At 38.6% G+C, this 26,228-nt stretch overlaps 1 protein-coding gene across 3 annotated transcripts in view; it reads right to left on the bottom strand.

Moving 5' to 3' along the window:
* ALG9 (ALG9 alpha-1,2-mannosyltransferase) overlaps positions 1-26,228 on the bottom strand; it is a 111,689-nt gene that overhangs the window by 36,819 nt on the left and 48,642 nt on the right. For all 3 annotated transcript variants that reach the window (XM_061144561.1, XM_061144579.1, XM_061144569.1), the window contains exon 13: positions 25,616-25,745. In XM_061144561.1, the coding sequence (XP_061000544.1) occupies positions 25,616-25,745 (130 nt within the window). The remainder of the gene's footprint in view (positions 1-25,615; positions 25,746-26,228) is intronic.

A 26,228-nucleotide genomic window follows, 5' to 3' on the forward strand; every position in this document is an offset into this window, starting at 1 on the left:
AGGCAAAACTAAGTTGTTTAGGAATGCTTACAAAAGCAGTAAATCTAAAGAGAAAAGCAAAAACACTTTTATCGTAAGCAAAAGAAGAGGGAATGGGGTAGTGATCAAAGGAATTACTCGGGGAACTTCTGGGTGCTGATCATGTTCTAGTGTTTGATCTGGGTGATGATTACACAGGCATCTGTTCTATTATTGTTGTATTATTACTAATTTAATGCACATTTAAGTTTTGTGCACATTTAGGCTTATGGGTTATACACAACTTAAGGGTTGAAAAAGTGCACGTAAAAACAACGTGGTCATCTCTGTCCTGCAGCAAACTCTGTTCTTCCCCAGCCTCTAACTCACAGGACTGTTTTCATTCTCTCTCAGCATATTTATATGTAAAAAAGCCTTCAAGTCTCACATCTGTCTCTGCATATGGCTGTTCCTCCAGGGGAGAGAAAGCACACAGAATTGACGTCAGACCCAATTCCATTCCACATAACTCTCTAAAAATGATCCTTTGCATAAACACTCCAGGAAGCAGCCTTTTTGGTCTGAACACCCACTCTGTAGCTCCCAAGGATTTTAAAAACATGAAACAAGTTTTTAAAAGCTTTGCTACTTGCCATGCCTCTGTAATCAAATAGAACCGGCAAGGGGTAAAGATTTCACAGTCTCAAGTCTAGACCTCCTTTGGTGAGGGAGCTCTGAGTTTGAGATTTCAATACTTGAGCTCAGCCTGGCCTTTTCTGGCCAGGCATGCTACAGGTCTGATTATTTAGTTTTGGTGCTGGACACATGGTCTATCAGAGATGTGGATAGTAAGTAGTTAATACCCAACTATACCAGTTAGCTTTAGACTACTCATCACACCATCCATAAGCAAATTTCATTTAAAGTAAAGTTTTTAAAAAGACACCAAGGCAAAAATCATATTAATTGAAATACTAATCCATTAAAAAGAGAAATGTAACCTCTTTTCATCTATTCTGGAAAGCAGCTGATGAATATTCTTTTTTTCTAGGAATCAGTTACCAAACAACTGCAATACACAAGGACAAAGGTCTCTGGCAAAAAACGATTAGGTATGATCAAGGGTAGTTTCTCTAGCAGAAAAGAAATAAGGCAGTTAAAAAAGGAGCCCAAAATAAAAAGGCAACCTATGGAAAGAGAAAAAACATTTGCAAACCATATATCAGGTATAGGATTAATATCCTCAATGTATGAGGAAGTCGTAGAACTCAACAGCAAAAAGCCAAATAAATATGATTTAAAATGGACAAAGGACCTGAACAGACACTTTTCCAAAGAAGACACACAAATGGCCAACAGGTGGATGAAAAGGTGCTCAGTATCACCAATCACCAGGGAACCGCAAATCAAAACCACAATGGGATGGCAAACTCATACCTGACAGAATGGCCATCATCAAAAGGACAAGAGACAAAAGGCAAAAATGTGGAGAAAAGAGAAACCCTGCACTGTTAGCAGGAATGGGAACTGGCACAGCCATTACGGAAAACAGTATGGAGTTTCCTCAAAAAAGCAAAACTAAAACTGCCATATGATTCAGCAATCCGACTTTCAGTATGGACCTGAAAGAAATGCAATCACCAAGGTGAAGCGATATCTGCACCCCTGATGCTCACTGCAGCATTAATCACAACTACCAACACATGAAACAAGCGAAGCATCTGTCACAAGATGAAATGTGGTATGGATAGCTAGCCTGCTCTCTCTCACTCTACCTCACACACACATGTGCATACACACAAAAAGAGGAATATCACTCAGCCATAAAAGAAGGAAATCCTGCTATTTGTGACAACATGGATGAGCCCTGAGGGCATATGCTAAGTGAAATAAGTCAGACACAGAAAGACAAGTACATCCTGTATAGACAAGTATACGACTTCACTCAGGTATAGAATCCAAAAGTCAAACTCCAGAAACAAAGTAGAATGGTGGTTACGAAGGGTCTGGGGGAAATGGAGAGATGTTGGTCAAAGGCACAAATGTCAGTTACAGATGACTAAGTTTTACAGATCTAATGTAGAGCATGGGAACCACAGTTCCCAAATATACAGTGTTGTATATTTGAAATCACCTAAGAGAAGATCTTAAATAGTCTCACCACAAAAAAGTGGTAACTATATGAGGTGATGGATGTATTAACTAACTTACTGTTGTAATCATTTCACAATATTTACATACGTGAAATCATCACATTTTATACCTTAAACTTGGGCTTCCCATGTGGCTCTAGTGGTAAGAACCCGCCTACCTGCAGGAGACATGAGAGACGTGGGTTTGATCCCTGGGTGGGGAAGATCCCCTGGAGGAGGGCATGGAAACCCACTATAGTATTCTTGCCTGGAGCATCCCATGGACAGAGGAGCCTGGTGGGCTACAGTCCAAAGGGCTGCAAAGAGTCAGACATGACTGAAGTGACTTAGCACACATACCTTAAACTTACATAATGTCATTTGTCAATTATGTCTCAATAAAGCTGGAAAAAATTATATTTAAAAAATTAGAAGAGGAACTCTTAAGTCAAAAGCCTAGATTCTGGCCTGGGCTCCGTAAAAAGTAGCTGGGTGACTCACACTCATTTAAGTTTTTTACCCTTTAATTTCTTCTGTAAAAAATAAGGATAATACCATTTGCCTCAAAAGTTGTAATGAGGATTAAACGAGATGATTCATTTAAATAAAACTTGCAAACTATAAAGCACTACTACGCAAATAGCTATAATACTAGAAGGAAGTCTAATTCTGTGAAAAGTGAGAACTTGACTAATACAAAAGAACCTTGGAGCATTAGAGCCCATTAAGATGAATTTTTCCTTTTTCAACCTAGATTGGTATTTACTGTCAAGTCATGTCCAACGTGTAGGACACAACAGTTATAATATTAACTATTCACAATCCTTGATTAGCAATGAATTGGCAGCATCTGCTAAATGATATCAAAATGAATCTTCTAAGCTCACAGAAACAGGAAGCAAACTTATGGTTAGCAGAGGGAAGAGGGAGAGGGGAGACACAAATCAGGAGTTTTGGATTAACAGCTATAAACTACTATATATAAAATAGATAAGCAACAAGGATTTACTATATAGCACAGGGAATTATATCTACTATCTTGTAATAACCTACAATGGACTATAATCTGCCAAGTCCTGAATAACTATGCTGTACAACGGAAACTAATGCAATATTATAAATCAACTGTATTTCAATGTTTAAAAAAACTGGAAAAATCAATCCTCTGGGCATCATCAAAGCCTTTATTAAGTACCAATAGTTAGGTGAATACTAAACTAGGTATATAAAATTCCTCTAAGACAGGTCTCTGTTATTAAACTTGTAATTTAGGTCAGGAAATAATATTGGCACATATGAAATATAGAAAATATTATAAGTAGAGTTCAGAGACAAAGAAATCACAGGGTGCTTCAGTAGTTGAAAAGCTTTTTGGGAGATGGTGGCCAAAGTTAGAACAGAGAATAAAAGGCAGAAAAAAGCAAGGTCTTCAGGGGAAAGAGGTGGAATATCTGCTTGTCCCAGAATGTATGCAATGAGAAACAGAACTAGAGAGAGGAGGTCCAAGGACTGATAATAGAGGACCCAGGGCAGGGCACTCTGGATTTTGTGCACCAGCAATCTACTCTAGGTCTTTTCAGTGAGTGGCAGTCATTCAGTTGTGTCCAACTCTTTGTGACCCTGTGGACTGTAGCCCGCCAAGCTCCTCTGTGCATAGAATTCTTCAGGCAAGAATACTGGCGTGGGTATCCATTTCATTCTCCAGTCTTTTAACCAAGGAGTAATACAACTGAAAAACGGGTCTCAGAACGAGAGGTCCACATTGGCTATGCCGGGGAGGGCGGGGGAAGGAAGCACTTGCAGAGAAGGCTGGAAGCAAAGACTGCAGTCACCATCACAGTATCTAGTTGGGACGGGACCACACCCTGAAGCTCCATGGCAGGCAGAGGGGTGAAGGGAGCAGAAAGGGTAGATCTCGGGCCTATCTGAAAGGAAATCAGTGACTCCAGGATTTCTAATGCAGTGAGCTGGGGAAAAGGAGGAAATGCAGTGAAGAATCAGCTTAGGTTAAGATTGAGAGAAGATGATAACTTGTGCTTCAACACCTACTGAGGTGGGAAGAAGCATGGTGTATTCAAGCACTGAAAGCAGCTCCATGTGATGAGACCACTGAGTTAGAGTCTACAGTTCCTACTGCCTGGAATACTCCCTGCTTTTATCTCAGAAATCCCTCCTCATCCTTCAGATTTTAGCTAAAAATGATTCTGGAGGAAGACTTCACTGTCCACTTAAACTAGAACAGGCCCCTAAATTACATGCTCTCGTATCAACCAGTACTTCTCCATTAACACACCATATAATTACAATTTATGAATCAATTGGGGAAACAGGAAATTCTGTGGAAGCTGGGACTGTGTCGATCTCATTTCACGCATTCCAAAAATCTAGTATAGTGCAAAGTACACAGCAGGTGCCAAATAGATATGTATTTAATACATGGACACAAGAGTGCATGAACTTAAAAAAGTGAAAGTAAATTGAGGGAGGAAAAGGTGAAAGGGTAGGAAAAGGAAGAGAAGAAAGGAAAAGAGAGAGAAGCAAAAGACCCCAGATAAAGCTTGGGAGGATGCCTAAAGTACTGGCAGGAGAAAGTGGAGGAAGTAGAGGCTGAGAAGCTCCCCTAGAGAGGTCGCTGGAGAAGGATCAAAGAAGCACACAGTTGGGAAACGGGGAGAGTGGATTTCAAAAGCCATGGAAAGGCTGCGGAGGAGGTTGAAGATTGAGAAAAAAATAACAATAGGACTGGGTTCAACAGCTGTACCAAACAATAAATTTATCACAGCTTAGAATGTCATGGCGGGACAAGGAAAGAACTAACCTCCTTTCTCAGTGACCTTCTCTGCTGTCTACCCAGTGCCGGAGCCAAGCCCCCACAAGTCCTAAGGCAGGAAGGATGTGAACTTGCATTCACGCATTTATCAGCTGGAAATGACAATGACGCACGTAGCTATAAAAATAGAGATCTCTGGCGAGGGCCGAAGTGAAATTCAGGGAGCATCACAGAGAAACCATCTCCATGTAGAGAACAGATCTTATTTCTCAAATGTCACTGAAAGTTCTCCAGTAAACAAAGGCAGGAAAGAATCCTCTAAGAGTTTAAGGGGAGGGAATTCCCTAGTTCAGTGTTAGGATTCTGCGCTTTCACTGCTGAGGGTTCAGGTTCAATCCCCAGTCAGGGACATAAGGATTCCCACACACCATGTGGTGCAGTCAAAAAAAAAAAAAAAAATTGTAAGAGTTTAAGGAAATAATGTGAAAGATCAATCAACATCGGCTGTCCTGTAACCTCCAAGAAAAGTGGGACGACTGAAGCTGAAAAAACTGTTTAGACGCTTTGCTCAGCTGTTTATTAATTGTGATAAACCTACTAAAATGTCTCCAGCTATCAAAATGAATTCAAATTCCAGTAAACTGGTATAATTTTGAGTAAGGCTAGACAATTCATAACAAGATTTGACTTACTTGTATATTTTATAGAATAAAATAAAGTATGGGAGTTGCCTAGAAAAATTAATTTGAACAATTATTCTGGGATCCCACTGCTATGAACGGAATATGTAACTCCCTTCAGATCTACGAGAGTGCTCCTGCTCTTAGGAAGAGGGTTAGAGAATAAGAAGAACACAGAAAATGAATACAAGAATCACACTTAAGAACAAACCAAAACTCCACACGGATTTTCCTTGCTTATTCTCAATTCATAGAGAAGATGTTAGAGACAATTAAGTCCAGATCTGCAAGCTTGCAGAACCTTCCGCTTGTGAAGAACTTCTCTGAGAAGATATCCTTTGACTCCATTTTAGCCACGACATTTCATTATTAAAAAATACAAATATATAAAGAAATCCTATTGTATGTAATCCTACTATTTTAGACGTGGATTATGTCAGCAAGGAATCATAAAACAGACAAGTGTTTGAGACAGCTAACTCTCTGAAATGATACCAGCAGAAAAGCAGAATACTGCTTTGAACCCCTTGCCCCCAACTACGCGCTATTCTTATTTATATCTATCTAATATTACCAATCTCGTCAAGAGGTGGGACCTCTAAAGACTCTGCTTCTAGCTCCAGCTCTGCGATTTAGGGAAGTTCTTAACCTAGCCTAACCTTTACTATCTCGTCAAAGAGTTTAGACTGCAAACTATTAAAATTCCTCTCAATTCTAACAACTACTGTAGAGAAAAAATTCCATTGCAATTGTAGATATACTCCATATTGCTGACTCTACTCTTCTTCTCAAACTGCTGGTGCTCATCATTAGATGTATTTTCATATTGAAAGACATCCCTGAACTAGAGTAACAAATACACGGGGTCTGCTTTTCGTACTGCCAAGACATGAGCAATCTCACTACTGTCTCACTACTAGCACTGAACATAGCTGAAGATACATATTTGTCAGGAATGGCAAAGGCAAAATAAGATCATTCAGTTCTCTGAATGTGCTGAGGTCAAGGATCTATTAAGGACTTCCCTGGTGCTCCAGTGGTTAAGATTCTACACTTTCACTGCAGGAGATTTGGGCTGGATCCTTGGTCGGGGAACTAAGATCCAGGGATTCAAAGCCAAGATATCACCATTGTTGTTCTGACACTGTTAAAAATGTCAAGGGTTAGGGAAATTTTGTGGGCCTGTATACTAGAAGAAATTTTAAATTTTTACAGAGCTTCTTTAATTCCAACGGCTTTATCAATAAATATGCAAGTGAATACCCAGAACAGTGCTAATGCCACTCAATGAAGCCCAATCTACATATACTTTAGCTCTCAACAACACATCTCAATATAAACAAACTTACTATTTTATACGAAATGCATCTTTAGAAAATTGAGAAATCATGGGAAATTGTTTAATTCCTTTTGTTTTAAAACAGCAAATTCATGGTTTCTTTTGTAAATCTGGTACATATATATATATATTTTTGGCTCTGTCTCATGGCTTTTGGGATCTCAGTTCTCAGATCAGGGAGCAAACCCAGGCCCTCGGCAATGAAATCACTGAGTCCTAACCTCTGGACTGCCAGAGAATTCCTCATAAATTTGATTTCTTAAAATACCAGTTTATATACAACATTTTAAGATTACATCTATAATACAGGATGCAATTAATTAGTTTTTATAACTGAAGTTACTATCATTACCACCTTTAAGAAAAAAATCTATTGATTACAAAATTAGGAAACAAAAGAAAAATCACTCAACTTCCAAAAAACCTCTACTTAAGTTGAGTCATATACACAAAAAGCCATACACACCATTTTTGTCAAGTTTTAATTTTTCCTTTAAAGTTTGTATACTGTCACTATAATTTAAAAGGAGAAGGCAATGGCAACCCACTCCAGTCTCTTGCCAGGAGAATCCCATGGACAGAGGAGCCTGGTAGGCTGCAGTCCATGCGGTCACTAAGAGTCAGACACGACTGAGCGACTTCACTTTCACTTTTCACTTTCATGCACTGGAGAAGGAAATGGCAACCCACTCCAGTGTTCTTGCCAGGAGAATCCCAGGGACGGCGGAGCCTGGTGGGCTGCCATCTATGGGGTCGCACAGAGTCAGACACAACTGAAGTGACTTAGCAGCAGCAGCAGCATAATTTAAAAGAGGACCAAAGGAAGACAAATATATAGAAAGATACCTGCCCTTTAGGAGTTCACTACCTGAGATGGACAATACCAGGTAAATAAACTTTAAATGGCATTCAGCCAATGGAATAAAACAATTATGCCAAAGTAAAAATAAAAAATAACTGAAAATTAATTTTTAATCATTTGGAACTGGCAAAACATGTTCACATAATTTTCTATTATAATTTTCTCTGCTTTATTAGTTGATTGATATTATTATCCGTTCCTGGTATATATTTTGCATTCCAAGAAGAGGAAATGGCTTTTTAAACTCAAACTTTTCACAGTTGTTTTCATCACCCATTCAAGAGAGTGTAAATTCAATAAATAAAGCTCTGCCTAGGTTAACATTAGCATCAAGCTATGAAATTATATAACTTGTTCTGTACATGAATATTGGGAAAAACAAGGTAAGAGGAAACGGACTGGGGAAGGTGATAATTTTCTAATGATTCTTATGCTGGGTTTCAATGGGTAGTTTTTTTTTAGTTTATTAGAAATTCTGTGAATTCCCAAAATATTAATAGCAAAATATATTTAAGAGTAGGAGTTATTAATATACTGCTTTTTTCTACTAATGTAGATAATTGAGCAGTGATTATAAGTGGATTTTTTAAAAAAGATTTTTAGATTTTTGTTTTTTAAAGGGAAATAGATGGTGCATAATATGGGATTAGAGTGGGTAAACAGCCATGGGAAAATTGTGTTGCAATAACAAAATAAAAAGAAATATAAGAAGGTCTCCTTTGCTCAGTCTGCAAGAACTCCTGTAGAAAAACAAGATCTGTAGTCGGAAAAGTGGTTTGGCAGACTAGCTGGAGGAAAAGCAGCTGAAAAGAATGGCAGGACAAGAATAGCAAACTACCTTTGTAAGACCAGGTGTAAGTAAGCCAGACAGACAGGCCAGGTGGAAGAGGCTACGTTATGTGAAGCAGCTGTGGCTCCCAGGCTTTGAATCAGAGTCTCTGCAAATGCCACTGACTGTGAAAACAGACCTAACATGGGTAAAAGAAAAGTAGAAAAGTATTCCGTCTTCCTGCAATACATCAAACTTGATAGCAAACCAGCTAAGAAATAAATCAGCCAAACGCTAAGCTCTGCCAACTCACATCAGAAACAAATGACGGAAGAAAGCAAGACTGTCTTAAGAGACTCTGAGGTCACAGATAGGATGCTAAAGGTCTCTGAAGCCAAGAGATGATACTTTCAATTTCTTTCCAAGTTAAAGGTTGGAAGTTTGGAAGAGAAAGATAAGGGAGGTGAACAGAAGAATACAAACAATGGAATCAAATCACAGGACTGTATTTCTGAATTATGATTATAGACTAGTGCATCTGTGGAAAGGATCAGAATATTAATACATCTCACTAAGAGTGAATACGCTTAGAAAAACCTCCAACTAGATGAAGAAAATTTTAAACAAAAATCTGAAGGAAAAGAACACCCGCGGAAAATCATAGACCAGACACTCTAGTCCAAAAAAGGTGGTATTTTTTAAAAAACACACAGGAGATCTAGGGGCTAAGAATCCACCTGCCAATGCAGGGGAAATGGGTTCAATCCCTGGTCTGGGAACCATCCACATGACGCAGGGCAAGTAAGTTCGAGTGCCACAACTACTGAGCTCATGGGCTACAGCTATTGAAAGCCGCATACCCTAGAGTCTGTACTCTGCAATAAGAGGAGCCACTGCAGGGAAAAGCCTGTGCACTGCAACTAGAGAGCAGTCCGTGCTCACCACCACTAGAGCAAGCAGCAACGCAGACCCAGCACAGCCAAAAATAAAATTAAATTAAAAAACACACATGCACAGAAGGAAGAATTTTAATTTCAGGAGAAAGTAGAGGAGAATTAGAAATAAAAACCTATGGCCTCAAATATCAATGAAGCATTTAATCTAATATGTTAAAAGAAGGTGACAAAAACCCTGGACACTACACATGAAACAAATATAAGACAATTCCAAAGAGTAGATGAAAGAAGGCAGACTGGCTAGGAACCTCAGGACTCCAGGAACAATATTTTTAGACAATAATCACTTTATTCCAATAGTGATAATTAATTTTATGCACCAACCTATTTGGCCACAATATCTAAATATCAGGCCAAATATGTTGTTACAAAGATATTTTAAGATTAGATTAACATTTAAATCAGTGGACTCTGAGTAAAGCAGATTACCCTTCAGAATGTGGGTGGGCCTCACCCAATCAGTTGATGACCTTAATAGAAAAACACGTATTCTCTCTCCCCCTCCTCCCCACCAGGAAGAGAGAATTCTGTCTCCAGACCACCTTTGGACTGGAGCTGCGACATCAATTCTTCCCTAGGTCTTCAGTCTGCCAATCAACCCTGCAGACTTCAGAGCAGCCCCCGGCAATTGTGAGTCAATTTCCTAAATCAATCTCTCTCTGATACATACAAACACTCACACACACATAAACATGTATACACCATATGCACATATTCTATTGATCTGTTTCTTTTGAGAACCCTAATATACCGGCCAACATTCCCTCAAAAACAGATCATTCCACCCATACCTCTGACAGTAAATGCCCAGTGGAGAGAACCGAGCTTTCCACCTTCATCAGGCTGTAAGAGGGAGGCCTCCGGCCAGCCTGGATGGTGTCATAGGAGACCAAGTAGGGACCTGGGCAGTAACAGGCTTCCCTTCTCCCTCACCACATCATGGCAACAGTTGGAAACCATGCAGGGAGCCTGGACTCCCACCCTACCTGGCAGTGATGAGGCAACCATCCTCTTAAATGCTAGGGTGGTGGTGGAGAGGGCCCAGGGGAGAGTCGGAACTTTCACCACTGTCCAAAAGTAATGAGGCCACCCGCCCCACAAACACACACACTCATGGCATCAGTCGAGGCTACACTGAGAGCAGTGAAAAGGCATGGCTGCCCTCCAACAGCCAAGGTGCTATCAGTAGAGACTAGTAGACAGCCTGAACCCCTGCCGCCATCCAGCAGTAACAGACACCCCTGTCTAGCCCCAGGTATCCGTGGAGGCCAAGTGGGGAATGTGGACTTCTACCCCCAACTGTCAGTAACAAGGCAACACTCCCTTTCTCCCATCACAGTAGGGTCAGAGGAGGTTGGCTAAAACAAAAGCTTTAAATATAAGAATCAGAGTCTCATAATACTCAAAATACCCAGGTTCCAAAGTAAGGAAGATCTCATGACATAACAAATGACAACAAACAAACTCCAATACAGAAATGACAGAGATGTTAACAGTACCTAACAAAGATCTTAAAGCCACTGTGATAAACATGCTTCAGTGAGCAATCACAAAGATGCTTGAAACAAAAGAACAGAAAGTCGCGGCAAAGAAAAGGTTTCACCAAAGAAACAAAGGAAGAAAAGCCAAACGGAGATTTTAGAAATAAAAAGGACAAGAACTGAAACTAAAAGCTCAGTGCACATGCAGAGAAGTCAGAGGAAAGAATCAGTGAACTGGAAAACCACAAAATAATACAACATTGGAATAACAGAAATAAAAAGAACTGGGGGTTGGAGGAGGAGAAGAGAGCTTCAGGAGCCTGTGAAACTGTAACAGAAGATCTAACACTCATGTCACTGAGCCCCAGAAGGACAGAAGAAAGAGGGCAGGACTGGAAAGGTACTAAAATAATGGCCAAAAGCTCCCCAAATTTGGCAAGAGACTTAAACTTATGGCATCAAGAAGCTGAGTAAACCCCAAACAGACTAAACTCAAAGATATACACTCTAAGACACATCATAATTCAACTTCTGAAAACTGTGAACAAAGAAAAACTCTTGAAAGGAGCCAGAGAAAAATGACCCTCACCTATAGTGGAGAAAGAATTAGGGTGACAGCAGATTTCTCATCAGAAAACATGGATGCCAGAGAATGGGATATATTTTTCAAGGGTTAAATGAAAAAAATTGTCAACCCAGAATTTCATATTAAGGGGAGATCAAAACATTTCCAGATGCACACTGATCAGAATGGCCTCATCAAAAAGTCTACAGATAATAAATGCTGGAGAGGGTGTGGAGAAAAGGGCACCTTCTTACACTGTTGGTGGGGATGTAAATTGATGTAGCAACTGTGGAGAACAGTATGGAGGTTCCTTAAAAACCTAAAAATAGAACTGCCATAGGATCCAGCAATCTCACTCCTGAGCATATTATCTGGAAAATATGAAAACTCTAAAACTGAAAAGATATATGCACTCCAATGTTCACTGCAGCACTATTTACAATAGCAAAGACATGAAAGCAACCTAAATGTCCACTGACATATGAATGCATAGAGAGGATGTGTTGTAATTATATATATTCAATAGAACATTACTCAGCTACAAAAAGAATGAAGTAATGCCATCTGTAGCAACATGGATGGACCCAGGGGCTTCCCTCGTGGCTTGGTGGTAAAGAATCCACCTGCCAACGCAGGAGATGTGGGTTCGATCCCGGCCTTGGAAGACCCCTGAGAGAAAGAAATGGCAATCAACTCCACTATTCTTGCCTGGGAAACCCCATGGACAGAGGAGCCTGGTGGGCCACAGTCCATGGGGTCGCATGGAGTTGGACACGACTTAGCGACTTATCACAAGTACCAGCACGAACTGACTTAGAGATTATCATACTACGTGAAGCACATCAGACAAAGACAAATATAATATAATATCACCTATGTGTGGAATCTAAAAAAAAAATGATACAAATGAACTGATTTACAAAGCAGGAACAGACTCACAGACATTAAAAACAAACATAGTTATTAAAGGGGAAAGAGGTGGGGAGGGATAAACTAGATACACACTACTATATATAAAATAAAGAGCTAGGGCCTATTGTACCACACAGGAAGCTATGTTTGATAGCTTGTAATAATTTATAATGGAAAAGAATCTGAAATACATATATATATATATAACTGGATCACTCTGTTGTATACCTGAAACTAACACAACATTGTAAATCAACTACACCATAAATTTTTTTAAAAAGTTCCTAGATGAAGGAAAACCAAGAAAATATGTTGCTGGCAGACCTACCCTGAAAGAATGGCTATAGAAATTCATGAAACAGAATGATGATAAGAGAAGAAATCATGTAAGATTAGGAAGAAAGAAAGAACAGAAAGCGTAAGCATACGGATAAAAATAATAGATTTTCCTTCTCTTGCATTTTCTAAATTATCTTTAGAGGTGGAAGCAAAATTACAATTATAACATATTCTAATGTTGTTCTCAATATATGTAGAGAAAATGTTTAAGACAATTATATTATAAACAGGTGAAGGTAAAGAAATGCAAAGGGAGGTAAGATTTCTACACATCACTTGAACTGGTACAGCCAATCTGGAAAACAGCTTGGCAGTTTCTGAAAAGCTAAACATATATTATACCTACCATATGAGCCAGCAATCACATTCCTGGGCATCTATCCCAGAGAAATTAAAATGTATATTCACACAAAAACCTGTACACAAAGATGTATAACAGCTTTATTTGTAAGAGTCAAAAATTGGAAACAATCAAAATGTCTTTCAATAGGTAAATGGTTAAACAAACTATAGTATATTGACAGTACCAAATACTACTCAGATATAAAGACCAAAGTATTGATAGAATTTGGATGGATCTTAAGAGCATATGCTGAGGGGGGAAAGGTAATTTCAAAGGTAACGCACAATGTAATTCCATTTATATAAAATTCTCAAAATAACACAATCATAGAGATAGAGACGAACTAGCAGTTGCCAGGGGTTAGTGATGGTAGAGATGGGCTGTAACTATTAAGAAGCAGTGCAAAGATGATCTTTGTGGTGATGGAACAGCTTGTCTGCAGTGGTGCTACATGAATTTACACAGGTGATAAAATGGTACAGAACTGTAAAAATGTCAATTTCCTGGTTTTGGAATTATGCTATAGGTACACCAGGGGAAACTGCATGAAGGGTACATGTACCTTCTCTGTACTATTAACATTTTTGTGACTTCCTGTGAATCTGTGATGATTTCAAAATAAAAAGCTTTTTAAAAAGAAAATAAAGCGGCAAGGAGCCTCAAGATCTGGGGGGATGGTATATGTGACTCAACTGGTAAACTTGTATCTATAAGAGAAGGGTGTACTTTCTCAAAAACAAACATCAATAATATAAACTGAATGCCAGAAACTCATGAAATCCTCATGAAAATCCTTCAACTTGAGAGTAGAAATGGAGAGGAGTAAATATGTTGATGAGACTTGAAAGAGAAATAATAGAAACAATACTAATCACAAGGAAATATCAAAGTTGTTTTCTAAAAAATAAACTGCTAACCAGTCTTACGGTTAATGCTATGATGTTCAGGCAATAAATAATATGAATCTTTTTAGTGGGTTGGAATCTTGGTAGATAATATAAACCTACTTAGCTCTCTTCCTCACTAAAGGCAGGCAGAGACCATTACAGAAATCAGGGTTTTTAGTCATGTTAGGATCTCATTAAAACAAGAGGAAGCAGGAGCATTTCTCTCTTTCAGTCTGCCATCTGTTTAAAAAAGTGAAAAGGTTCATCCAGTCTCTATCTGCCCATGCTGGGCCATCGCGGTGATGCCTTGGTGGACAGGATGTGATCGCTGCCCTCCAGGGGCTTGCAACCTCGCACGCTAACTGGAGTACACCCAGACCTTGAAGAAGGACACTGCTCAAATCCTTGGTCGTCTAAATTTCTACAATTACCAGGGCCTGGGGAGGCCTCTCTTGAGTTCAAGAAGATTAAATGAAGGGCTATCTTAGCTAATATTTAAACTCTCTGCTATGTATAAGCCCTAAGAGAGGTACTGTGGAGGTGCATGAACTCCTGTCCTTAGATAAGTGTATAATCTACTAGAGAACAGTCACAGACACAATGACAATAAATGAAACAAGAAATAAAACATGCTCTGCCAAATTACTTAAAATATAGAAACTTCAGACCATGTATTTCCCCCCTACACACTCAATGCTTTTTCATACTTCAAGGCTTTGCACATGCTGTTCCCTTTGATGGAAAACGTTCCTTTTCCTTCCTCCTCCAGGGAACTAGTAATTCTCCTCTAAGACCCAGCTCCTCTGCCACCTCTCATGTGAAGCTGCCCCCAAACAGAGAAGTTGGAAGAGCCCTTCCCACTTTCTCTGTGCTTCCACAGCCGACTGGGGCACTTATTACACTGCTGAAAAATATTTTAGAACTCTCTCTCCTACTGAACTGTGAGGAGATGATTTATGGGTTTCTCTAAATTCATCTTTAGGTCTGTCTGTTAAAATAACGTATGTTCATAGTTCAAAATTTACATGGTACAAGAAGCTTATTAGGAAAAACAGCAGTATATTCTCATTGCCTGGTCCCACTTTCCAGAGGCAACTTACAGCTCTTCCAATTCTTTCTTCTGGTAGCTCTTGATTTTTCAATTATTAAATAATAATATACATTAACTTCTTTTGGTACTTAGTAATCTAGGTATGAATCATTTCTTATTCATTATTTTAGGTGCATTTTAGGTACATTTGTGGGTTCTTTCAAACCGAAAAGCAATATCTTTTAGTTCTTGGGCAATTTCCTCACATTTTTTCTTTGGCAATTTTCTTTTCCCCATTTCACTTGTTCTCCCTCTCTGCACTTCCTATTAGCAAGATGCCGGATTCTCTGATCTTTTTTCCTTTTCCTATTTTCTCTCTCTTCGTTTTTCTGTTCTGTTTTTGTATTGTTACTGTATTGAAGATTTCAACTTTGTCCTCTAATCAAGCTATTGTTGATTTTTAAAATCTCTATTATCTTATTTTTAATTTCCAGAAGCTCTTATTTTCTGACTGTCCCCTTTTCAAAATACATGTTTTTGTTTTATGGTCCCCAAACTTTTCCTTTAACCTATCAGGGAATGCTGATTATAGAAGTTAAACAACTTTTTTTTCTGCTTCTTACATAGTTTTCCAAATTCCTTTTTATCCCCATAAACTTTTCCCTTCCTTTTCCACCTGTTCAGGACTTTTCTTCAATGACAGGAGACTACATTTTTTGCCACCTTTGAATCTTCAGCACAAAATTTAGAACAATAAAGAGTTAGATAATGAGTAGATGAATAAAGAAGGAACAAAACGAAAAACATTTAAAAACAGTTAAGAATAAAAAGAAGACAAAAGATCGGAGAGAACTCTTACTGTGCTGCTAAGACTTACACACCCCTGTCTCTTTCAGCCAGTGATCCAGGACGGCCGGGGAGGCACCTGTCCACAGACGGTCTCCCAACTGGAGGGACACGGCCTTCTGTGCAAACCTCAGCAATAACCAAATTATTTAATTTTATTTTTGTACAAAAATAAATTATTTAATGCTCCTCCTGTCTGGAAGAACTGAACGTATTACTTCATAATTTCTTTGCCATGCTGTGTGGGGCCACCCAAGACGGCCGGGTCATGGTGGAGAGGTCTGACAGAATGTGGTCCACAGGAGAAGGGAATGGCAAAGCACTTCAGTATTCTTTTAGTTTCAGGTGTTTAAAAAAATTTTTTCCTCATAGATTGCAATAGATAAACCAAATCTATTTCTTTCAAGCAATCTACATCTAGTTTTCAGAAAGAGCAGCAAAAGTAATCTTAGATACAGTGACTGAAATGACTTAAAAGGCCAGAAGCCTACAAGGTAAAAAAAATACTTAACAGAAAATCTATTTTCCAACTCTGAGTGGATGGTTCTTGCACTTAAAGACAAAAACCTAACGTCAGTTGACTGCATACTGATTTTTGTTTGTAAAGCCTACCAGAGATCTTGGTAGTTTCAAAGATTTGATATCTATAGCCCTTATTATGGTAATTTTTAAAAATTATGTAAGTAAAATATGATTTATCAAAATATCTTTAAAATGCATTTTAAAAATCACTTATAACACTACCACCCAAAGAAAATCAACATTAACCTATTAGTTTATGTTTCAGAATTTTATCTTTGGAGATAAGGATTTTCTTCATAAAATCTGGATCATACATTTTACTGTGACTATTTATAGTCTGAGATTTCTCAGTCTGAACCACTGGTAACACCAAGTGACTTACTGCCCCTTAGGGCTAAGAGAATCAGAAATTATAGCTTCTTCTCTAGATTTTATCAATATCTCAGCGCACAATCTGAGACCATACTCCATATCATATCATCTACAATTCAAAAATCAAAAGGCTGGAAAAAAAAAAAATCAAAAGGCTGGATTTGTAACCAAAGAGCTCATTTTTTTTTTTTTTTGTTTCTTCAGATTTAATCATTCTTTCTTGCATCAAAAATAACAAAATTGTAGGGTGACATTAACACATGATGGTGAAACAAAAATGTGTTTCATTTCATTAGTCACAGGCTACATATCAACCAGCTGTCGAAGCTAAAAATATGCCTTAGTTTAAAATTTTGTAAAATACAAGCACTTAAGACTCATTTTGAAAGAAATGTGACTTCTTTCCATTTCTAACAGCCCACTGGAAGCTTTGAAGAAGAAAAAATCAGCACCTCTAAAGCAAAAGAAAAAGAAAGGCGGTGGGAGGGGAATTCAAACGATTTACTGATAATCAGTATCTCATTGTTTACATCTTACCAGGAAGATGTAAGGATATTACACATTAAGGATGACAATTTAAGGCCACCTCAGAAGTAAACAAAAATACAGACTCTAAAAAGAAAAGGCCTGAGCCAGAGATCAAGACATCAATAATAAAAGGTGTGCGTTTTGGGGGGAGTAGTGGCAAGGGGACCAGGCAATAACACTCTCACAGCTTTTTCTCACAGGGGTTTTGCCAGAGATGGAGTGTACAGCCATGTCTTCTCAACTCTCAAACATCACACTCAGCTGCCATGACACAGATGCTCATCTCCTTTGTGGCAGAAACAGCAGAAAGACTTCCATGTCTGGTCATTAGGTCACATGGCCCAGAAATCATGTTTCAAGATAACATTTGCTACCATGAAATATCTTGATTAGAAAACAGGTCATGGGAGAAGCTGAAATCTAAACGCTGCAATTGGAAGTCAGGTGTAGCTACAGCAAATTAGAGATGCAAAGCTAATTCAAGGGTCTCAGAAACCCAAGAAACTATAAGAATAAAATACACTTCACTGAATTCTAGAGAAGAATCCCAGGTTCTCCTAACTCCCAGCCCAGCCAGTGCTCTTGCCACTACATCATTTTGCCAGACATCAATATGATCCTGTGACCTTCTCTCTCTCTTTTTTTGAAATAGGAACTCTGGGGCCTAGCATGAAACATCTGATAGGGAAAGATTTCAAGTATTTTTCTGGATTTTCATTTCTTTTATATATACTAAAATTAAATTTTAAAAAGTAATTGTCACCCAGAGTCACAGATTTATAGTTTTATTGCCTCCCGTAAAGCCTTGATAAATGTATGTTTGTTGAATGAATCTTTAAACTCACAAGTAAAAATTTACTTCACTATAAAAATGTAAACTCACAGGTAAAATGCTGGGATCATTCAATCACTTAAGATCATGAAAACATCACTTCATTTCTAAATGACAACATAATGAATATGAGTGAACTAATTTTAAAGAAGCATTTTGAACATACTTAAATTCAGAGTGGATTCCAATTTTACTCTACTGTGCATAGTACAGCAATTTTAATCTGCTTGCTCTGCTACTCAAGGCTAATAACAATTAGCAAGGCTATCTATCAGGTAATTACTTTTCTCCTCAAATAAGGACTTTGAATAAGAGTAGGAAAAATGATTAAAAGAGAGACAAAAAGAAGGAAGAGATTTTAAAAAGGGAGTGGACACCAATCATTTCTTTTGATAAACACAATAATTACATAAAGTATCTGGCATATATGTAACAGAGCTCTAGAAATGAAAAATAACTTCTTAAAAATGTAATGCTCAACCACTTAAGGGTCTATTCAGTCCTTCTACATGAAAAGGACAATTAACCACTGCATGAAAACATATACTCAAGTGATACATTACACATGACTTTGGAAGTAACAGGAGGCATGAAAAGAATAAAAATAATACTGGGGAATCCCGAAACCAAGCTTTTATCCTAGGACTAACCTTTGTCAGGTTACAACCTAAGCCTCAGTTTTTTCACCCATAAAGTGAAAAAGATCTTTAAACTTTATGATACCTATACCTTCCAAAACCATAATTCTTTCCACTGGTTAAATGGTAAAAGGGGGGATAAAGATGAAAAAAAATATACAATCAGTTCTGTTCTAACACTTGTTTTGAATATGCACACTTGTTCCAATGCAACTGAACAAGGGGAGCATAATTCACTTTCCACGTTTGCTATGTGTCATTTAATACACAAGAAAAACCAGATGAATGCAGAAAACTGCACCCAATTGAACCAACCAGTCCAGATATACACAAAGTGCCCACACTCAAGTATCTCCCAGCTTCTTCAGTTCACTGCATGTAATGAGCCACACCCATCCGTATCATCCATATTTGGTATTAGAACTTTCTGTCGTATTTCAGATAACCTTTACCTCACAAGCTATAGCCCTCCTAATGCCACTTCAAGAAGCATACCTGAGGTCTCCTTCAAGGTAAACCGCCGTATTATTGTAGCATTTACGTAGTTTTAGCCATTTAACACATATAAAACTATCCTTGTTTTTATTAGGCTGCTATATGAAAAAAGCTAGTGGAGGTGATGGAATTCCAGCTGAGCTATTTCAAATCCTAAAAGATGATTCTGTTAAAGTGCTGCACTCAGTATGTCAGCAAATTTGGAAAACTCAGCAGTGACCATGGGACTGGAAGAGGTCAGTTTTCATTCCAATCCCAAAGAACCACAATGCCAAAGAATGTCCAAACTATCATACAATTGCATTCATTTCACATGCTAGCAAGGTTATGCTCAAAAATACTTCAAGCAGTACAAGCTGGGTTTACAAAAGGCAGAGGAACCAGAGGTCAAATTGGCAACATTTGTTGGCCCATGAAGAAAGCAAGGGAATTCCAGAAAAGCATTGACTTCTGTTTCACTGACTATGCTACACTTTGTGTGGATCACAACAAACTGCAGAAAATCTTAAAGAGATGAGAGTACCAGACCACCTTACCTGTCTCCTGAGAAACCTGTATGTGGGTCAAGAAGGAACAGTTAGAATTGGACACAGAAAAACTGACTGGTTCAAAATTGGGAAAAGAGTATGTCGAGGCTATATATTTTCACCCTACTTATTTAACTTCTATGCAGAGTACATCATGTGAAATGTTGGGCTGATTAGTCACAAGCTAGAATCAAGATTGCTGAGAGAAATATCAATAACCTCAGATATGCACATGATACCACTCCAATGGCAGAAAGGGGCTTCCCTGTGTGACTCTGGTAAAGAATCCGCCTGCCAATGTAGGACAGGTGGGTTCGATCCCTGGGTCGGGAAGATCCCCTGGAAAAGGAAATGGCAACCCACTCCAGTATTCTTGCATGGGAAACCCATGGACAAAGGAGCCGGCAGGCTATAGTACATGGGGTTCCAAAAGAGTAGGACATGACTTAGCAACTAAACAATGGCAGAAAGGGAAGAGGAACTAAAGGGCCTCTTGACGAGGGTGAAAGAGCAGAGTGAGAAAGCTGGCTTGAAACTTAAGATTAAAAAAACTAAGATCATGGCAACCAGTCTCATCACTTCATGGCAAATAGAATGGGAAAAAGTGACAGATTTTATTTTCTTTGGCTCCAAAGTCATTGTGGATGGTGACCGCAGCCATGAAATTAGAAGACACTTGTTCCTTGGAAGGAAAGCTATGACAAACCTAGACAGCATATTAAAAAACAGAGACATCACTTTGCCAACAAAGGTCCATACAGTCAAAGCTATGGTTTTCCAGTAGTCATGTACAGTTATGAGAGTTGGACCATAAAGAAGGCTGAGTGCCAAAGAATAGATGCTTTCTAATTGTGGTGCTAGAGAAGACTCTTGACAGTCCCCTGGACTGCAAGGAGATCAAATCAATTAATTCTAAAGGAAATCAATCCTGAATATTCACTGGAAGGACTGATGCTAAAACTGAAGCTCCAATACTTTGGCCACCTGATGCGAAGAACTGACTCACTAGAAAAGATCCTGATGCTGGGAAAGACTGAAGTCAAAAGGAGAAAGGGGCACCAGAGGATGAGATGGTTAGATAGCATCACTAACTCAATGCACATGAATTTGAGCAAACTCTGGGAGATAGTAGAGAACAGAGGAGCCTGGAGTGCTACAGTCCATGGGGTCGCAAAGAGTAGGACACCACTTAAAGACTGAACAACAACAAATCTCTCCCATATGTCACTGACAAAGTTTGTGAGTATTGTGTCCTTAACTCCATTTATCCCACAAGACTTGTGGCTTTCCACACCATTATCTTTAGCAACCACACATCATGTTATAGCAGAACAGACGATATTCTTATTTGGGGAAAAAATTAATCAATGACCAGTTTTATTTTTTTCAATGGTAACAGATGGACAAGCTTCTTGAAAATCTTCTTAAGCATTAAGCCAAAGTCAGAGAAAAGTCTTTAAGCTCCCTCCTGAAGACATAATTTTTATTCCAAACTCTATCCATTGACTTAGTAGTTCCCAAATCAGATACCAGATTTGGAACCAGAATATTATCATTCACCTTGAAATAGTGAACAAAAATTTGGATTTGTCAAGAAATAGAGGAGACACTGAATGTATCTTCTAAATTCAGACCTTGATTCTGAAAGAGAATCTTGGTAGTTACCACTGAATAATGCCACCTGTTGAATAACGGGATGTTCAACATCTACTCAATAACTATCATGAAAGAATACGCAGCAAAAAAAAATAACGGCTGCAGTATAACTATAACAATACAGTAGAAGCCACAGAACCTTTGCAAACACTCCTAATTCTCGCTAAACTCAGAGGTGACAGAGCGTAGGGAAAGCAGGAGGTCAGGTACGTTTCTTAGTTTCCATTCAGACAAGAAACAGGAGGCAGACTGCATCACATAGCATTGAAGCCAAAGGCTGCCTGAAGCCTGTTACTCAGAACCAAAGGGCAAATAAAAATAATGCTGCTATTCTGCAGGCACAGGAAAGATAGAGAACATGATTGTTTTGCCTGTTTGAATGAACCTGTACGTAAAACCAGGACTGATACCAGAAGTAATAAACGCAAATATAGTACAACGTGAACTCTTACAAGTCAGGCAAAGCTGTTTGGTCACTACAGTCTTGATCCTGGCACCAGTTCTTAAAGAACTATATTATTTTTCAAAAAAACTGAGATTTTTGTTTACATACAAATGCACATATGAATGCAAAAGAAAAAAGTGAAGAAAAAGAAACCATCAAAATGGTAACAGTGGTTTAATATTTGGGTAATTAGATTATGAGCTTCCCTAGTGGCTCATGATAAAGAATCCACCTGCCAATGCAGGTGATGCAGGTTCAATCCCTGGGTCGGGAAGATCCCCTGAAGAAGGAAATGGCAACCCACTCCAGTATTCTTCCCTGGGAAATCCCATGGACAGAGGAGCCTGGAGGGTTACTGTCCATGGGGTTGCAAAGAGTTGGACATGACTTAGTGACTAAACAACAGCAATAACAAATTAGATTACAGCTGATTTCTTTTCTTATTGGTAGCGTTCATTATTTTATGCAATAAGTGTTTACTATTTTTATCATCAAAGGAAAACATATCTTTTTAAACTGCTAACTGAAAGAAAGTAATCCCTGATCATAGTTCGTGTAGAATCCACAGTAAACCACCAAGTGTGTCTTCCGCTTTCCAAAGGGTCAAAGGTGAGTGACTGGATTTGAAGGGCACTTCCCCCACCACACAGGAAAATCCAGGGAACTCTGCTAGAAACTCAGTCACAGAAAGGTACACGAGCACAGAGACAGACACTACACACTCAGAGTACACATAGGACCTGTTTGTTCCCGGTTTTACCACCTAGCATTTTGCTGACTCCCATAGCTATTCTGGAAAAGCTTTACCTTTGGGGTAAAGCTAATACAGTCACCGAATAGTATCCTGAGGCAGAGAATATGGAAATACGGTCTAACCAGAGACAACGGATGACCAGAGCATACCAAATGTACAATAGGCCACTGTAGTTTTTTTTTAATTGAAGTACAGTAGATTTACAATATTTTATTAGTCTCAGGCGTACAGCATAGTGATTCAGGGGAGTTTTTCTGTTTTTGTAGATTATATTCCATTACAGATTATTATAAGATATTGGATACAATTATAATTCCCTGTGCTATGCAGTAAATCCTTGTTACTTATTCACGTGCAGTAGTTTGTACCTGTTAATTCTATACTCCTAATTTGTCCCCCTCACCCCCACTTTCCTCTCTGGTAATCATAAATTTGCTTTCTATGTCTGTGAGTCTATTTCTGTTTTGTATATAAATTCATTTGTATCAGTTTTTAGTCTCACATATAAGTGGTGTCACATAGTATTTGCCTTTCTCTGTCTGACTCACTGCACTAAGTATGACATTCTCCAGGCTCATCCCTGTTGCTGCAAATGGCAATATTTCATTCCTTTTAGTGGCTGAGTATCATCCCAGTGTGTGTGCGTATGTGTGTCTGTTGATACTGCAAATAATGCTGCTATGAACCTCAAGGTACACGCATCTCTTCAAACTAGCATTTTTGTTTTTTCCAGATATGTACCCAGAAATGGGATTGCTGGATCATATGGTAAGTCTATTTTTAATTTTTTAAGGACCCTCCATACTGTTTCCCACACTAGCTGCATCAATTTACATTCTCACTAACAGAGTAGGAGGGTTCCCTTTTCTCCACACCCTCTTCAGCATTTACTATTTGTAGACTTTTTGATGATGGCCATTCTGACTGGTGTGAGATGATATCTCGCTGTGGTTTTGATATGCATGTCTCTAATAATTAGCAATGTTGAGCATCATTTCATGTGCTTGTAAGGACCTGCAGGTTGTATAGCCAGCTTTCTCTCAACATCATTATCCCAACCATGATGAATATTCATTCCTCAAGCCAGAAAGCATGTATAGATTAATTACTAGATACACAGCACTATTTTAGCCACTATGGTGAACACAAAAGAAACAGGAGCAGTCATTCTCTCCATAGCATTCACCGTATGATAGCCAAAAATATGACATACATCAGAAATATTTAAAAGACATCAGACAAAAGAATTAAATAGCTAAATGAGCTACACAGATCAATTTAAAGGAGTACACTGCTCACTATGGACTTAAATAGCTGGAAAGGCTTCAGGGAGGAAGTTTTGGTAGCATAAGAAGGTAGACAAGGGAAGTCCAGGTACCATTACCAAGATAAGCAAAGTCACTGGGATAGAAAAACCAACACTGAGTCTGAACAGACTGTAATAAAAACCAAGTTGGGGAACAATAAATTTAAGGAAGGAGAGATAGCTTTGGGCAGATTATAAATCCTCTTAAGGGTTCATTTACCTCTAATCCATCAAATACACCATTATCAGATTAAGAACATTTGTGGGAAAATCTGTGTATAGACACTATGCTATATATGACAGAGAGATATGATATCCACTCTCACATTAATCTTCCAAAAGCAGGTGTCATTATTCCCACATCACAGACAGAAACTGAAATTAGTTAAACAGAGATGTTAATTAATTTGCTCAAGGTCACCAGGTAGGCAACAGAGTTTAGAACCCAGGCCTACTTGACTCCAAAGTCCATGCTCTTTTTTTTTTTTTTTTTAATTATCCTATACTATCTCTTCCCAAAACACAGCTGTGACGATATCACTCTGAATTTACTATATCTCTCCTCATCACAGCATATTCTCCTATCTTTTTAACTATCAAGTGTCCCCATGATGATCCCATGTGCATCAAAGCCTGCTCTCACGAGACTATCTGCAGCTAAAATAAAAGTGGCTAATAGCAGTTTATCCCACCCAGGAGTATTTTCACTGTTACAGGAATCAGAGGCTTCAGTTAGAAAGAAACTCCAAGTCACTTAGTGGAATACACTTCTTACCTTCTCAGAGAGCCAAGCCAAGAATGTATTTTATGATGTCCATTTTCATAGCTTATAAAGCTAAAGCTCACACAGTTAAGAATCTCACCCATAAACTGAGGGTCTCCATGGAAATCTAACCTGCCCCAATCCAGGAGACAAAAGGCCAGCCGTGGCTACAGGTTTGCTCTGAATGGGAATTGAAAGTCCTGATATTTCACACTTTAGGTATATGACATAAGGGAAATGTATTTGACATTTAAATTCTTAAATGTTTTCTAAACAGGTTGCCAAAAAAAAATGTGCTTTGTAATATTTCTACAAATGGTCTTTTACCGTCTCTGGGAACCAGGAACATTATCTTGAGCACTCTCATCTTTTCCACAGTCAAAGATCCTACAGGTACCAAATGGTGAAAGTGTCATCTCTCAAAGGAACCTACATGGGCTCTCAGGGTGGGTAGAGATGAGCGTGTAGGAGAGCCTGGCCCTGAAACACACTGCTTCACGGACTCAGTGTGAGCAGAACCCTCACTGACTATCCACTTGCTAAAACCGGAATATACTAACTGTTAGCTCAAAGGTCTATGGGTAACTTGGAAGTTCCCCAGGAAGTATTTTAATGAACCAAGGATGATATGAGTTGCAGAATGTTTCAAGATGGCTTGAATTCAACATAAGAAATTTTCCGATCCAGCTTAGAAAATATGTTGAATACTTTACAAAGAAAATAAAGGAGGTCATTTGAAAATAAAAATGACACTGTTCACTCTTTCTCAACAGAAGTTGTTATATCCTTCACCGTAAAGAAATCACTTCCTAAAAAATTCTCATTTCATCAAAGCCCTATTACGTATGCTAACAGATGTTTAGGGTGGAACTCTTGTCATAGTAGTAAAAGCAGAGTTATGCCCTTACGTATCTGGACGGCTCCTCCAGGTTCTGGTCATTCATGTCAGTAGGAACACTCCGGGTGGCCAGTGGTCCCTCTGCAAAAGGTTTTGGTAATTGGCCTCTGAACTCTGATGGAATGAACTGAAGCTGCCAACTGTCAGAAAACAAATAAGAAGAATGAGAAAAACACAGAGGGCTCAGATTGCTAAATGTACTTGAAATACATAAGCAAAAAAAGGAAATTTCATGTGAAAAATATTTCATTTGGACACAAAATATTTCTGAGAAACCTTAGCCAGAGAGCATAGAGGCAGAGGTCACAACTCAATCCAAGATCGTTGAGAAATTTTCAACTTGAGATCTCTCATCCCATTTCACCAACTCTCGGCAGTGAAATTTGCAATAGTGGTTATACCATCAAACAACTAGAGAAACATCAAAGTTCACTGCCAATTATCATGTGATTAGGGGACCTCTCAAAATTTAAGCAAGTTCATCAGGCATAGAGAGGAAAGAGTAAAATGTAGGAACTCACTGTGGGAAAACTACTTTGTTCCTGAGTAATCCTCAAAAGTATCTCTAGTTATGAAACTGTTTCAGATGGAAAAGGCAAAGGCTAAAGCAAACACTTTAAAAA

Source organism: Dama dama, chromosome 1 (genome assembly GCF_033118175.1).
Source record: "Dama dama isolate Ldn47 chromosome 1, ASM3311817v1, whole genome shotgun sequence".
NCBI classification, from domain to species: domain Eukaryota; kingdom Metazoa; phylum Chordata; class Mammalia; order Artiodactyla; family Cervidae; genus Dama; species Dama dama.